The sequence below is a fragment of the Capricornis sumatraensis genome, chromosome 2 (genome assembly GCF_032405125.1).
Source record: "Capricornis sumatraensis isolate serow.1 chromosome 2, serow.2, whole genome shotgun sequence".
NCBI lineage: Eukaryota > Metazoa > Chordata > Mammalia > Artiodactyla > Bovidae > Capricornis > Capricornis sumatraensis.
The window spans coordinates 88,166,309-88,180,132 of record NC_091070.1 but is presented as its reverse complement, the minus strand read 5'-3'; the positions used below and the strand labels follow the sequence as shown (position 1 = coordinate 88,180,132).

The following is a 13,824-nucleotide window of genomic DNA, read 5'->3' as shown; positions in this document are numbered from 1 at the left end:
ACCCAGGAATCGAACCTGGGTCTCCTGCACTGCAGGCAGATTCTTTACCCGCTGAGCTACAAGGGAAGGTCTGACTGGGATTCAAATCAAATATGAAGGGTACGCTCTGAGATTTAAGGATGCACTACTTTTTAAAATTTATAAGACTAATATTTACCCTTGGTACATTTATAATAACAACAATAATAATGCATTTGTGTCCATTTCACCGAACTGATTAAATAACAATGGTTATACAATTGTGGTTGTGCTAGATAACCTTAAGATTCTGAGTCTTCTGCCTATAAAAAGAAAAATGAAACCAAAAACACTAAGCCAAACCAAAGACAGCTATGTGAGCTTTATAAATAAAACTTAATTTTAAAACTCTAAATCCTCATGACCATAGATGTGGCTAAATAATTTTACTTATTCTTTAAATATTGATTCAAGTTTATAATACTTGAATGTGAACAGCCAGTTTCTGTTCAGAAACACTGTTCGCTGCTTCTAGCCAGAAGCAGAAATCAAGACTTTTGATCACTTTAATTGTCCTTATTATGTGGGAGTCTCCTAAAGCATTAGTCAGGCATAGTATTGTCAACGACTCTTTTTACATGTTTTATACAACAGAATTAGCTCTCTATACCCAGGCAATCACTAAAAATGGGCCTTTTTTCCTGTCATATGATGCATTCAGGTAACAGGATAGGAAATAAAAAGGGACTACTAGAGACCTTAAAAGCCTACAAACTAATACTGTTTAATACACATATATTAATAGCATTAACAAGGAAAACAGAATAGTAGAGAGGTAAAGTATATTCTTTTTTTCCTATATCAGCTTATGATTAAGACTATAAGAAACCAAGAATACACTTTCTTCTAATATTCTGGGAACTTTCTACTGGACAGGTTATATATTATCAAAGACCTAGAGGAATCTTATAAGCCGAAGATAAAACTCAAGGACTGCATTCAAATAGAAGAGCAAGGGTTCCTTCACAAAGTAAGAACTATGCAAATGGCCTAAAGACAAATAAAGCTGGTTATCCAATTATACCAGGGGTCGGCAAACTGCACCATTGAGCAAACCGGTCTGTGGACTGTTTTTATACAGTCTCAAATGGTATTAACATTTTAAGAGTTGTACACATGACACACGTAAAGAACAGGCACCTGGATTTCCCAGTGGTGCGGTGGTCAAGAACCCACCTGCCAATGCATGGGACACAGGTTTGATTCCTGGTCTGCAAAGATCCCATATGCCACAGAGCAAGTAAGCTTGTGCGAGTAAGCCACAGCTACCGAGCCTGCGCTCCAGAGCCCGGGGGCTGCAGCTACTGAAGCTCATGTGCCCTGGAGCCCGTGCTCTGCAACCAGAGAAGCCACCACCACAAGCAGCCTACGCACTGCAGTGAGAGCGCAACCCCCACCTGTCACAGTCAGAGGAAGCCTGTGCACAGCAAGGGAGACTCAGTGCACTTCAGCAAAAACCCAGCATAGCCAAAAATAATGAGAAATTAAAAAAATAGAACAGGCAATAGAGGCTGTATGTGGCCTCTAAAGCAAAACTATTTACTGTTTGGCCATTTACAGAATAGTTTACCTGATTCTAAGTTGATATGCATGCTAAATGCTACCGGACTAGGCTGGATGCTGCTCTGGCCCAGGGGGTGCCCTGCTTTAGATCTGTGAACAAGCTGTATTCCCTCCTACTATACAGTCCTGACACACTGCTTCCCATTGCCTGGAATGCTCCGTTTCAACTTCTCCTTCAGAACTCCTGTGTGCTCAGCTGCTCAGTCGCGTCCAACTCTTTGTGACTCTGGTGGACTCTAGCCCACCAGACTCCTCTGTTTATGGGATCGTCCAGGCAAGAATACTAGAGTGGGTTGCCATTTCCTCCTCCAGAGCATCTTCCCAACCCAGGAAGTGAACTTGTGTCTACTATGTCTCCTGCACCAGTAGGCAGATTCTTTACCAGTAAGTCACCTGGGAAGCCCACATCCTCATTTATTTTCTATTCATTCTTCAGATGTAAGCTCAAAAACTGTATTACCAAGGAAGCTTTCTTGACCAGTTTCCCCTAAATCCAGGATAGCTTCTCTATTACATGCTCTCACCCTTCTTGACAGTATTTAATATCAGGGTGTTTTCACATTTGCTTGATGTAAATTAGATTAATGTTAATTAATGTTATTACATTAATGTTATTAATGTTTTCTCAACCCTCCCATGTGTTTCTCTATGAAGTCAGGGACCCATGTTTATTTTTTATTCTTTACTATACCCTAGGTAGCACCTGGCATATGGTAGCAGGTAATAGGTGTGCAAAAAAAAAAAATATTGCTGAATGAATACTGTCTTCTGGGAAACAACTGCAGCCAACAGACCAACCCAGACTATAACATAGCAGAATATATTACAATATGACATGTTATAGCTAAATGTAGTAGCTAAAGATAAAAAGCTAAAACACACTTAAAGCAGAATTAGGCCTAAGAACATATTTCAAAGTATGTTTTCAAGTTTAGAGTATGTTTCACTTCAGAGTAAATTTTTTTGTGCTTGAACGCTCAGTAATTCAATATGCATTTATCAAAATGTTAAAATTCCTGGGCTTCCCTGGTGGCTCAATGGTAAAGAAACTGCCTACCAATGGAGGAGACTTGAGTTTGATCCCTGCCCTGAAAGGTTTCACACACTGCGGAGCAACTAAGCCTAGGCGCTGCAGCTGCTAAGCCCATGTTCTAGAGCCCAGGAGCCCAGTCACCTTTGGTAACTGCTGCAGTCCGCGTGCACCAGAGCCTGTGCTCTGCAACAGGAGAAGCTGCTGCAGTGAGAAGCCTGCACACCGCAACTAGAGAACAACCCACCCAGCAACGAAGACCTAGCATAGCCAAAAATAACTTTTTTAAATGTTGAAATTCCCAAGATAATCATGAAGTAACTAACTACAGGGTGATGCTTTTAACTATCAAACATTAAAACATGTCTTTGGTTATTCCATTCCCACGTCTTTTGGAAGCTGTTATTTATTTATGTAATGATGTAAATAAAATATACACATATTGTACTGCAAAACATAAAGAAACTTGAAAGGTGTTTTGAATCCTAGGAGTACTGGTACACAAGAAAAAAGATACAGAAAAGTTAATTATTCCTATAAATCCCACATACAGTCTTTGGTAGGAGTGGTAAACCCAAAGTACTTAACAGATAGAAAAGTTTTCAAGTCAAAAATCTTAAGGATAAACTAACAACTCCAGGAAACACCTAGGAAACCTATCACAGGCTTTGAAAAAGTGACTTGTTCAGCACAGAGGGCAAAATCAAAAGCTATATGCTGAGTCAGATGCTGATGACTCTGACAAAATGTCAGAAATACAGGTTCGTTGACAATCATGTGAAAATAGAAAGTTCACAAAAACAGATCTAAGAAAACCGCGAGCACGAACAGAAAGGAATAAAAGAGCAAGAAAGCAAAGATTACCGAAGGCCAGTTATTAAGAGTCAAAACTAGACAGTGATTAGGAAGAACTAAATGGCTGTGAGGCAATCATATGATACCAATGAAACAATTTTTAATCTTTAAGTTATAACAATTATCTAACAAAGAAATGTGAAGACAGACGGCTGTAGATCATTTAACACTTTTTTTTTTATAGCTGCAGCAGGGTCTGCACACTTTTTCTGTCAAGGGCCAGACAGTAAATATTTTACCCTCTGCAGGCCATACAGTCTCTGCGGCGACTCCTCAGCTCTGCTGACACAGTACCAAAGCAGCCACACACAAGACGGAAGCAAATGAGCTGGCTGTGCGCCAGTCAGCCTTTGTTGATGCACACTGAGCTGTGAGTCATTTAATTTTCATGTGTCACAAAATCAGTGGTAATCGTCTTGATTTTTTACCATTTAAAAGTGTGAAAAACCATTCTTTGCTTGTGGACCTGTACACAAACCAGGCTGCAGGCCCACTTTGGCCCATGGGCCACAGTTGGCTTACACCTGAATGAGAGGCATATCTACTTATGCTGCAGAAAAACGGACATCATAGCAGCAGGGCCATTTACAGAGATATCTCAGCCTTCAAGCACAGGTCCTTCAATAATCGTCTAAGTTAAAACGATGCAGAACTGAGCTAATACAAAAATAAAATAATTATGAAATCAGACTGAAATACTAGAAACACTGAATCTTAGGTCTGTTTTGTTCCCTCACAAAGTTTGTGAGACCAAATATTACCCAGGATCCTAAAATGATTTTCCCATTAACTAACTGACAACTTATGTGACATGCCAATAGTCTGACTATGCCCAAGTTTTCTCATCTTTGAAAGCGTGCTAATATTTCCTCTCTCACTAATATAAGCACTGCTATAATAATAAATATAAAATACTATATATGAAGTGCTTTGGAAAGAAAAAATATTACATATTCTTATCTAAACTATCTGAAGAACTATCCTTTTGCCTCTGAAAACCAGGAATAAGAAGACTAAGGAACTCATTTAAAAACTGGTGAGATGTATAGTACCCTCAGAACTGATCATCTTACTTGCTTCCCATTTCCCCTCCCCCAAACTTCGCACATTCCAAACTCAAAAGATCGTTCGTGGCTTGTATGTCCCCTTAGTTTGTTATAATAAAGCTTGAACAAACTGTATTATAAAATACAGAATTTAAACTACTAAACTGTACTGTTGAGAGGCGGCACTAATATAAAACAAAAACAAAAACAAAAACACCCTGGAGAATTAAGACTTTAAAACTAGTCGCTAGAAATACAGACGCAAGGTACTCTGCACGTAACAGGAGGGTACTATTCCACTTACCTGTGCTTTCTCCTGATATTTCATCAGCACTGTTATTTGTACCACTGAGGCGAACGATACTGGAAGAACTTTGATAACTGAGCTTAGGAAGGCAGTCGGCACTTCCTTTTGCACTCTCGCACTCTGACACTGTAAAGATTAAAATGCAATTTGTTTAGATGTAATCTATACACATCAATGGAGCCATAAGGAGAAGTGGCTTTTAGTTCTAAATAGTTCCACCTAAAAAAAAGTGATAAGAAAATATTGAACACCTCTGTATCTATTTGTCAATCAGAAATAAGTGATGTCATTTGAGTCATCAAGGTGTGTATCAAACAGCTAAATACTGGTCATGCATGAGGTCCACGCATACAATGCATGCCTTTTATATTTTATTCTTTAGTTACGAAACACTGCTTTTGATGGGGAGAGGTAAGTGAGAAAAATATAAATCACAGATCACTAATAAAAGCATTAAGAAAAATATTATTAAGCCCCAGGAAAAAGCCACTGTTTGAAGAAATATGTATTTCTACTATAAGAATAGTATTTGATTGGAGAGTGTTTTGCCACTGAGACCACACACTTCACACATAAGGTATTTGCATGCTGGAATATTAGGTGGTGGAGAAGGCTTATAAGGTGAGGAAAGAGGAGTTTCCATGGGAAAGTAAAAAGCAAAATTAGTACTTTGACACAAAGTGACTTGAATTTTCTATTAATGTAATCTCACAATTTTATACCATATCAACTTAGAACCTACAGGAACTAGAATCACTCCCTTTCTTATCTTTTTCTTCTTGAATGTCCTCAGTGGATGTATCCCCTCTTCTAACTTCATCCTTAGATAGCGAATTATATCCAAGGTCAGACTGGCCACCTGGAAAAGGAAAAAAACCCTATGTTGTTTATCATAAAATTCTTTAATAAGAGAAACTGGATTAGAAGATACACATTGGTATTTAGGTTTACTCATAGAAAATTTTCTGGGTAACTTCCAATTGAAAGCATTACTTTGTTAGCTCTTCCCCATCTCTATTAAGGTAAGAAAGGAATGATCACAAAATGATCATATTTATTTTTGTCTCCACTTTATAGTCAAAAGTAACTATGTGTGTTTACACTACTATCTGGGCTCCAAAAGACACAGACAAACCAAACATTCTTTATTCAAGTCCATGACCGTTCTAGGTGAAGGTCTGAGATCCAACTAAGCAATGGAGAAGAAAAATCTGTAGGGAACTCTTAACAGAACACCCACACACAGATCACTGAAGCCAAATGTCTAAAAGATCTTACCAAAAAATGGGCCTGTTTAAATTTGTTGATACATAATTAGTTTCTCTGAAAATTCAGTTGAATAATTACTGAACTGCACATGAGTGCAAATACATGGGAATGAGAAAAAAATCTAGTGTTAAATTTATTAAGCAAATGTTGCATCAATATTAGAAAACTTCTAATATACTGTTCTATTAAAGAGGCACTCTATAATTTTCAGCAAATTGTTCTCACTAGACTGGCATCAAAACATAAGGTTTTGAATCCTAGTTCTCGATCTTAGGAGACATGATTTTAAGTAAACCACTTAACCTTTCTCTTTGACTCTCAAGTTCCCAGAGGTATAATATAAAAGGCTGTTATATGAGAGGCCATACATAAAATGATTTTATAAACTTGCAAAGAACTATGTAAAGAAATTGTATTATCCTTAGGTGTTTACCTTAATATCTTTTTTATAATTTTGAGTTTGTATTTTTTTCTAATCAAAGTTTCAGCTCTATTTCCAAAGAAACAACAAATTAAAAAATGTAAATATAATCTTGATGAAATTCAAGGTTTTATTAGGTTCTTCACTGCAGATATCCTTTTTAAAGGCCATTAGTTAAAAGACAGAGCTCTTCATTTTTAAGAGATAATGCCCAAGGATGACTACTACAACTCTGATTAAATTCACAATTGCATGAACAAGAAACAAAACCAGCCAAGGAAGAACTATGAAAATGATACTTCAATGTACACAGCTTATATTTATTACTCTCAAAAGTACACGTAAAAAGAGATAGACCAAAATAATGTTAAAATTTACGGAGCCATAAGTCTTCATATTTTATTATTAATGCTTGGATTTTTAAGTTTAAAGTTTCTGCTCCTTAATATGAAGCTCTTACACTATATTCAAAAATCATACCTAATTTTTATAATGTACAAATGAAAAGGGCAGAATTATTCAAATAACATTTTTTATGTGTATCAGTTTTCATAATACTTACAGAAAGCTTACATACAAATCTTTTAATGAAAGTAATGCTACCTTCAGTGCTAGAATGCTATTTTAAATATGTTTAAATTTTTTATTGTGATTTTTAATATAGATGAAATCTCACAAGAAGTTACAAAAATAATACAGTAGGAAGAGTTCCTTTGTACCCTATACCCAGCTTCCCCCAATGATAATATCTTGCATGAAACATGGAACACTGTTAGATCTTGGAAACTGATGCTGATATGGTACTATTAACTCAGATTAGGGATCTAAGTTTCTTTCTTTCAAACCCTAATAACATAAAAAAAACTCTCATAACATGCTCCTAATACAAAGAACTTATCCTAAGAAAAGGATATGATAAAGAGACCTCTGTGCTATTCAGAGTTAACTGGATTATCATGGGCTAAAAACTCAAATAAACTCTCTTAACCTTTCATTTTGACTCAGGTAGAGAATGCATAAAATTACATAGATATTAAATATACTATCAAACGCCTACCATATAAAATTTAAAAAGACAATTAAATATACCATTGAAAATTAAAATCTAAAAAAGATAGGTTAGCAAACTTAGTTCTTAAAATGTATTGCAATGAATGTATACATAAGCACACACAAACCTGTACTAGATCTATCATCGGAAGCATACACTTTGATTAAACCCGTATTAAAAGGTGCCTGCTCCACACTGTGTGTCCCATGACCACTATCCATGCTGCCATGACTAACAGCATCCAGGTCACTGCCATCTGCTTAAGAACACAATTTGACAGCATTTTACTACTCAGGGAGATAACCAAAAATACATATTAGTTTGTTGTTCAAGCTAATAATCTACTAATACTGATCATGAAGACTGTCTCAGAATTAGCAAAATACAACTATAACAAAGACGCTTACCATGAATTATTAACGAACACTAAAGCAAGACCACCAAAGGTTGGTAACAGTTACATGAAAAAAAAGTAACATTTGGTACTTTTTAAGTGGTAAGAATAATATTAGAATTTGCTTAATGACAATAAAAACTAGAAAACATTCAATATTCTGAAACATTAAAATTTCCAAATAGTGTACATTATAACTAGTCAATTAATTTTAAAGAAAAAGTACAACATACACATCCCTTAAAAACCTGGAATTACCTGAGAGAGCTGTTTGTGATAAATTTGAATGCTTCTTTAAAGCTCTTTTGAACTGTGCTACTCCTAAAACCACATTTCTCACTTTTGTCCAAAGAAGATATCCACTACGACTCCTTGAAGGCCAAGTGCTTTCCAAAACAGCCTATTCAGTCAGCAAAATAAAACAATCAGTGAAATCATTTTTATAAATGAACATTCATTAGCTCTAGAGTTAATCTAGAGAATAAACACACGGTACATCCCAAAATAGAACAAAGAATCTTATTTTCAATTTACAAACTATACTTTAGATACTCTAAAGTAAATACCACAAAAGCCCTGCATCATTTATTTCTGCCATTAAACTAAGGTTGTGAAATGACAAAAGTTATACCTAAGTCAAAGTAATTACCTTATTGTAATATCCATAAGTAATGGCATTTGGGTCAATACCAGCTTTCTGCATTTCAAAAAGCACTCGAACTGCAAGCACAGGCTGATCATATTGTCCACAGAGCTGCATAAGAATGCGGTAGCACACCTGGAACACAGAAGTTTTGAGAGTGTACACCCGCAAAATATCTTATCTGCATAAGTCTTGAATAAAATAATAAGGATAATTGTTACCTCATCAGGTGGATCCATCTTCTTTGACTGCATTTTTTTAAGTACATCATATGCTGTTTTCAGAGCCCTGACTTTTGAATGACATACTTTCACATAAGCTGGGAGACAAATAAACCAGAGTCCGTAACAGTGACGCAATAGACACCTAGACCACATCTGAGGAATGGAAGAATATCTCTTGGCAATTTTATGGGCTGATTTAATTTCCTGGAAAAAAATGCAAGGATCTTATTAATAAATTTACATACTTAAAATGTCCTTATTTAACTGAAGGCTGAACAAGTGTAACTCACATGCTTTTATAATGTTTCCCTAACATCTGTCTATAATTAATAAATATTCAAGCCTCTGCTTTAATCTGTATTATACAATATGTAAAATAAAGTTCGAGGACAAGAGCACTGGTTAATTTTTTGAAGTCAGATTATTCTACATTTTCTTCACAATGCTTCAGGGAGCTTAATGTGTGGCAGTAAAATATGGGAGGAAGAGTGTCATTTATTTTTGTTCTAATGCATGATTACATGAAAAATACAAAATCATCGAAGCACCTGTTTTGTTCTTCTGAACATGGGAGAAGGGCTACTAGGACTACTTGATTTTGAAGGCAATTTGCTCTTTCGTGTTTGTAGAAATCCTTCAGGTCTCTCAAATAAATTGTTCCTAAGAACTGGAAATCCATTATAGCTGTTTTTGAAAAGAAAAGAAAAACTCAAGCACATATAGATGAGCATACTGGTTACAAGCTAAACAAATTATGACCAATAACTTCTTAACTTATTTTAACTTCTTATTTTAACAGTCTTCCTCCATAAGGGTTCGATATATAATCAACAAATATTTGTATTAATGATGCTTTTCTTACTATAATAGTTTAAAATGTAATATCCAAATACATATTCAAGGATATATTTTGGAGAGAAAAAAGTGAAACACATTTAAATTTTGCTAAACTTGGCATCAAACTCCAAAGTAACTCAAACAAATTTTACAAGTGAGTATTCATGCAGATAAATAGCAAACATACGAGATAATATGAGAATGGGTAAAAGGCCCACCAAATCAATACTCTCAGACAGGAGAGTTATTGATAATATCAATGCTTGGATTAACATATTACTATAGAACTTTCTTCTTGAAAAATGCAAATAATATAAGTCAACCAGGACAAGCTCTCACATTATTATGAAAGGATTTATCAGGTTAGCTAAGTAGATCCAGGGCCTCATTTATGAGAAAGAAAATTGAAGAAGCTGGAGAATAGAAGAAAAGATTAGACGGGGTGACTATGAGGAGGTGGACCTAACTTGGGGGCTAGCGTAGTGTGTTTGGGCATTTAAAAGGTAGCAGCAGGGACTTCCCTGCTGGTCCAGTGACTGGGACTCCATGTTCTCAACGCAGTGGGCCCAGGTTTGATCCTTGATTGGGGAACAAGATCCCACAAGCTGCAACTAAAGATACAACATGCTACAGCTGGGGCCCAGCACAAACAAATAAATATTAAAAAATGGAAAAAAAGGTAGCAGCAGCTGGGTAAAAGAAATGCTAAAAACAACAGAAGCCTCTGAGGAGCAAACCTATCCTACTTTAGATTATTCTTAAAGGCATATAGTTTTAATTACCTAAGAAGAAAACTAACTATAATAAAAGATAAACTGTATCTATTATATGTTATTATAGGCAAACCCAACAGAACAAGAAGCTATTAGTAATGACTGAATATTGAGTAGGAATAAAATAGCAAAGAAGTTCAGGAAAATCATGTCCCTTAAAAAAGTTCACTGGATGTATATGGTGTGATAATAAGAAACAGTGCATCTTATGGAAACTTAAAGTGTCTTATCATTTTATACAGACTATGTAAGTATATATATGAATTGCTACCTCTTACTAACAGGATCCACTGTGCCCATTAAAGACATTTAAGTTTATTTCCGATGATGGGTATGATTACACCAAAATCATATTAGTAGTCTCAAGAAAAAAAAATGATAGACTCTTTTAAAAAATGAGAACTTTTAAGGATAAGTAGTATTCTTTTTAAAGGACTAAATCTAAAGGTAAATTTTAAATTAAATAATTAAAACCAACCCACAAAAATAAAAAGAAAACAAAACTATATTAATGAAATATACCAAAAGATGTCTCTTAGAAGTATAATGTACAAAACAGAAAAAAGAAATGAGATCTCATTTAGAAAGAAAAAGAAAGAGAAACTATCAGAAGTATTTTAAATGTCTTTGAGAAAAGGCAGACCTTTAAAAAATTATATGAGCAACATCAGCAATAGATAAAAATTAAGGGTAGGAATCAGGTAGCTTATGAATTCATCAATATTCAAAACATCAGTTACGCCACTTGTAAAAGGAAGAATTTAATCCAAATGATAAATAAGGATGTCCTGAAAAATATCTTTTCAATGAAAATGGCACACTATGATTTAATTATAGGTATAAAATGGTTTTAGAATCTTTAAAATAAGAAATTATTATGGAAAATTTTAAAAATCATTTACAATCTGAATGGAATTGCCATTTTAATGGTATATTAGAAGCTATCTCTAGTTACAACAAACGTTATATATATATCTGTGTGTGTGTATCTAGATAGATAGACTATGATAAATCCACTTCTATCATAACACTATCACTGTGCTCAGAGCTTTTCTCTTTTCTACTAGACTTGAAGGCAAGAACAATATATTATTCAAGTCTATATACCAAGCACTTAGCAGTGTCTGAATGAACTTCCTAAATTAACAACGACTAATTCCAACAGTTTTGAATTTCCTTGACTTTAAAACTCATGGAAAAATTAAAAGCCTAAAAAATTAAATCATACAAATCAAAGCAACAAATATCAACTCTACAATTGAAATATAGCTGATAATCCTTTTGTAAACCAAGTTACACTAATCGGTATGTGTTGGGGGAGGGGATGAAAGTGAGTAAACCAATCTTAGTGAGAAACAAAAATCAAAATTCTGTAATAAGTGTGCTGCATTTTGGTGGGTCCTAACTTAAAATTTATGAGAACATATACTTATGGAGATATAGAGAGCTTCCTAAGTCTGTATCATGCAAAATTATATATTTTTTCTTTTTATACCTCAAAACTTAGTAATGGATGTGGGATAAGCTCGCTTACCCCCTAAAAATTAGGGATCTGTAAAGTTTGGATTTTTGAAAATACCATAGTCCTTAGAAAGCTACGTCACAGATGATGGACTGCTTCTCTCTTTCAATCTCAAACATTCTGCCTCTTGAATACCTGTACTGTAAAGGGGGTTCTTCACCATTGGGTAGATGGGGGATCTCAGGAGGTGTTACAAAAACAGTATGTTCACTTTTGAAAGATTCATCCAATTCTATAAGCCGCACTTCACCACTCTTGTCCATATCCACCTGAAGGAGTTAAAAATATATATTAAAAAGATACATTGACTAGACAAGTGTTCATCTATAAGGGAATGGTTAAATAAACCATTTACACAACTAGATACTAAGAAGCTATTTTAAAAAAGAATGAAAAAAATAAAAAAAATAAAAATAAAAAAAGAATGAGCAAGTTCTCTATGTATTACTATAGAAAGTTCTCTGAGATAGTTAAGTGAAAATAACATATTTAGTTTTCTCTTGTACTCACATAAAGAAATACTCAAAAATACCTTTTTAAGAAAGTAATTATCTATATGGCTAAGAGGCAATGAAGGGAATGTACTAGAATGGAATAGGACCCAGATTTCCCAACATATTACCTTTTAATGTTGTTTTGCATTTTGAATAGTGAAAATTTACTCAAGAAATACAACCTTAAAATGTTATTATATTAACAAATACTACTACTTAAATGTGCATGCATGCGTGTGTGTGTATGTTGAGAATACTGGGTCTGTCTTTGATTTCGACTAAGTAAAATAAACTTCCCTAAGTTCTTCCAGTATACGTAGAAGCACATTTGTGTTAAGTTCTAGTCACATCAATATTGAAAGCATTTTAGTTGTCTGTTACCTCTAGATACTCTATGGTATGGTAATATTCATAAAAATAAAAACTTCATAGAGTCTAAACTTCCCAAAAGGAACTCATAAACGAAACAGCACAACATTCACATTAATTTAAACCGGATGTCATACATATGACAAAACAGAATGCACAGAATTTTATCAGGTTAGACAGAGTTAGTGTCACATAACAGGAATAGATGGAGAGTAAGCCTGATTAACAAGTTAAATCTTAAGGTGGGGATTTACGGAAGAGCAGACCAAAGCAGGGCGGAAACAGCTTTTCCCACTTTCCTAACCTTTGAAAAGAGGCAACAAGTCCAGAGTCTTCTTATGTAAATTGTTGATTATAATTTCACAGCACTACCTGCTGTAATCTCTAAAGAATGTTTTTAATGGTACATCCATATAGTGAACTAGGCAATAATTAAGGCGTGTTTCAGAAATGGCAACCCACTCCAGTATTTTCGCCTGGAGAATCCCATGGATGGAGGAGCCTGGAGGGCTACAGTCCACGGCGTCACAAAGAGTCGGACACGACTGAGCGACTTCACTTTCAAAATTATAATTAATGACAGGAGAAAATGTTCACAATAAAAAACTACTAAATAATATATATGTGTATCTATATACACACACCACACACACGGAGTATGATTCTAACTTTTTTAAGACTGTGCCTTATCTGTTATATAGATATATTTCCATGTGTGCACACTCTCCCACACACACACACACACACACACACAGATGCACACACACAGTTATCAAAATGCTACCTCTGGGTGGTTTTATTACTGGCAATACTTTTCTTCTTTATATTGTTATTTGTTTTCCAGTTAAAATAATGGATATGTATTATTTTTACTTGCTTTATAAAAATTACAAAAGCAACAAATGTTCAGAATAAAAATGTAAACAAAGAAGACTACATTACTTTTAGGATAAGCACTTATCTCAATTCTGTCAAAGGGTTTAAAAATTAATCAGTATATTATAAAAG

General features: G+C 34.7%; 1 protein-coding gene across 1 annotated transcript in view; it reads right to left on the bottom strand.

Annotated features, from left to right (window-relative positions):
- The window catches only part of DENND4A (DENN domain containing 4A), a 73,856-nt gene that overhangs the window by 23,724 nt on the left and 36,308 nt on the right, over window positions 1–13,824 (bottom strand). Inside the window, exons 13-19 of the mRNA XM_068964348.1 lie at window positions 12,089–12,222; window positions 9,370–9,505; window positions 8,819–9,025; window positions 8,604–8,732; window positions 8,213–8,354; window positions 5,562–5,678; window positions 4,817–4,945 (exon numbers count right to left, since the gene is read on the bottom strand). Coding sequence (XP_068820449.1) covers window positions 4,817–4,945; window positions 5,562–5,678; window positions 8,213–8,354; window positions 8,604–8,732; window positions 8,819–9,025; window positions 9,370–9,505; window positions 12,089–12,222 — 994 coding nt within the window. The remainder of the gene's footprint in view (window positions 1–4,816; window positions 4,946–5,561; window positions 5,679–8,212; window positions 8,355–8,603; window positions 8,733–8,818; window positions 9,026–9,369; window positions 9,506–12,088; window positions 12,223–13,824) is intronic.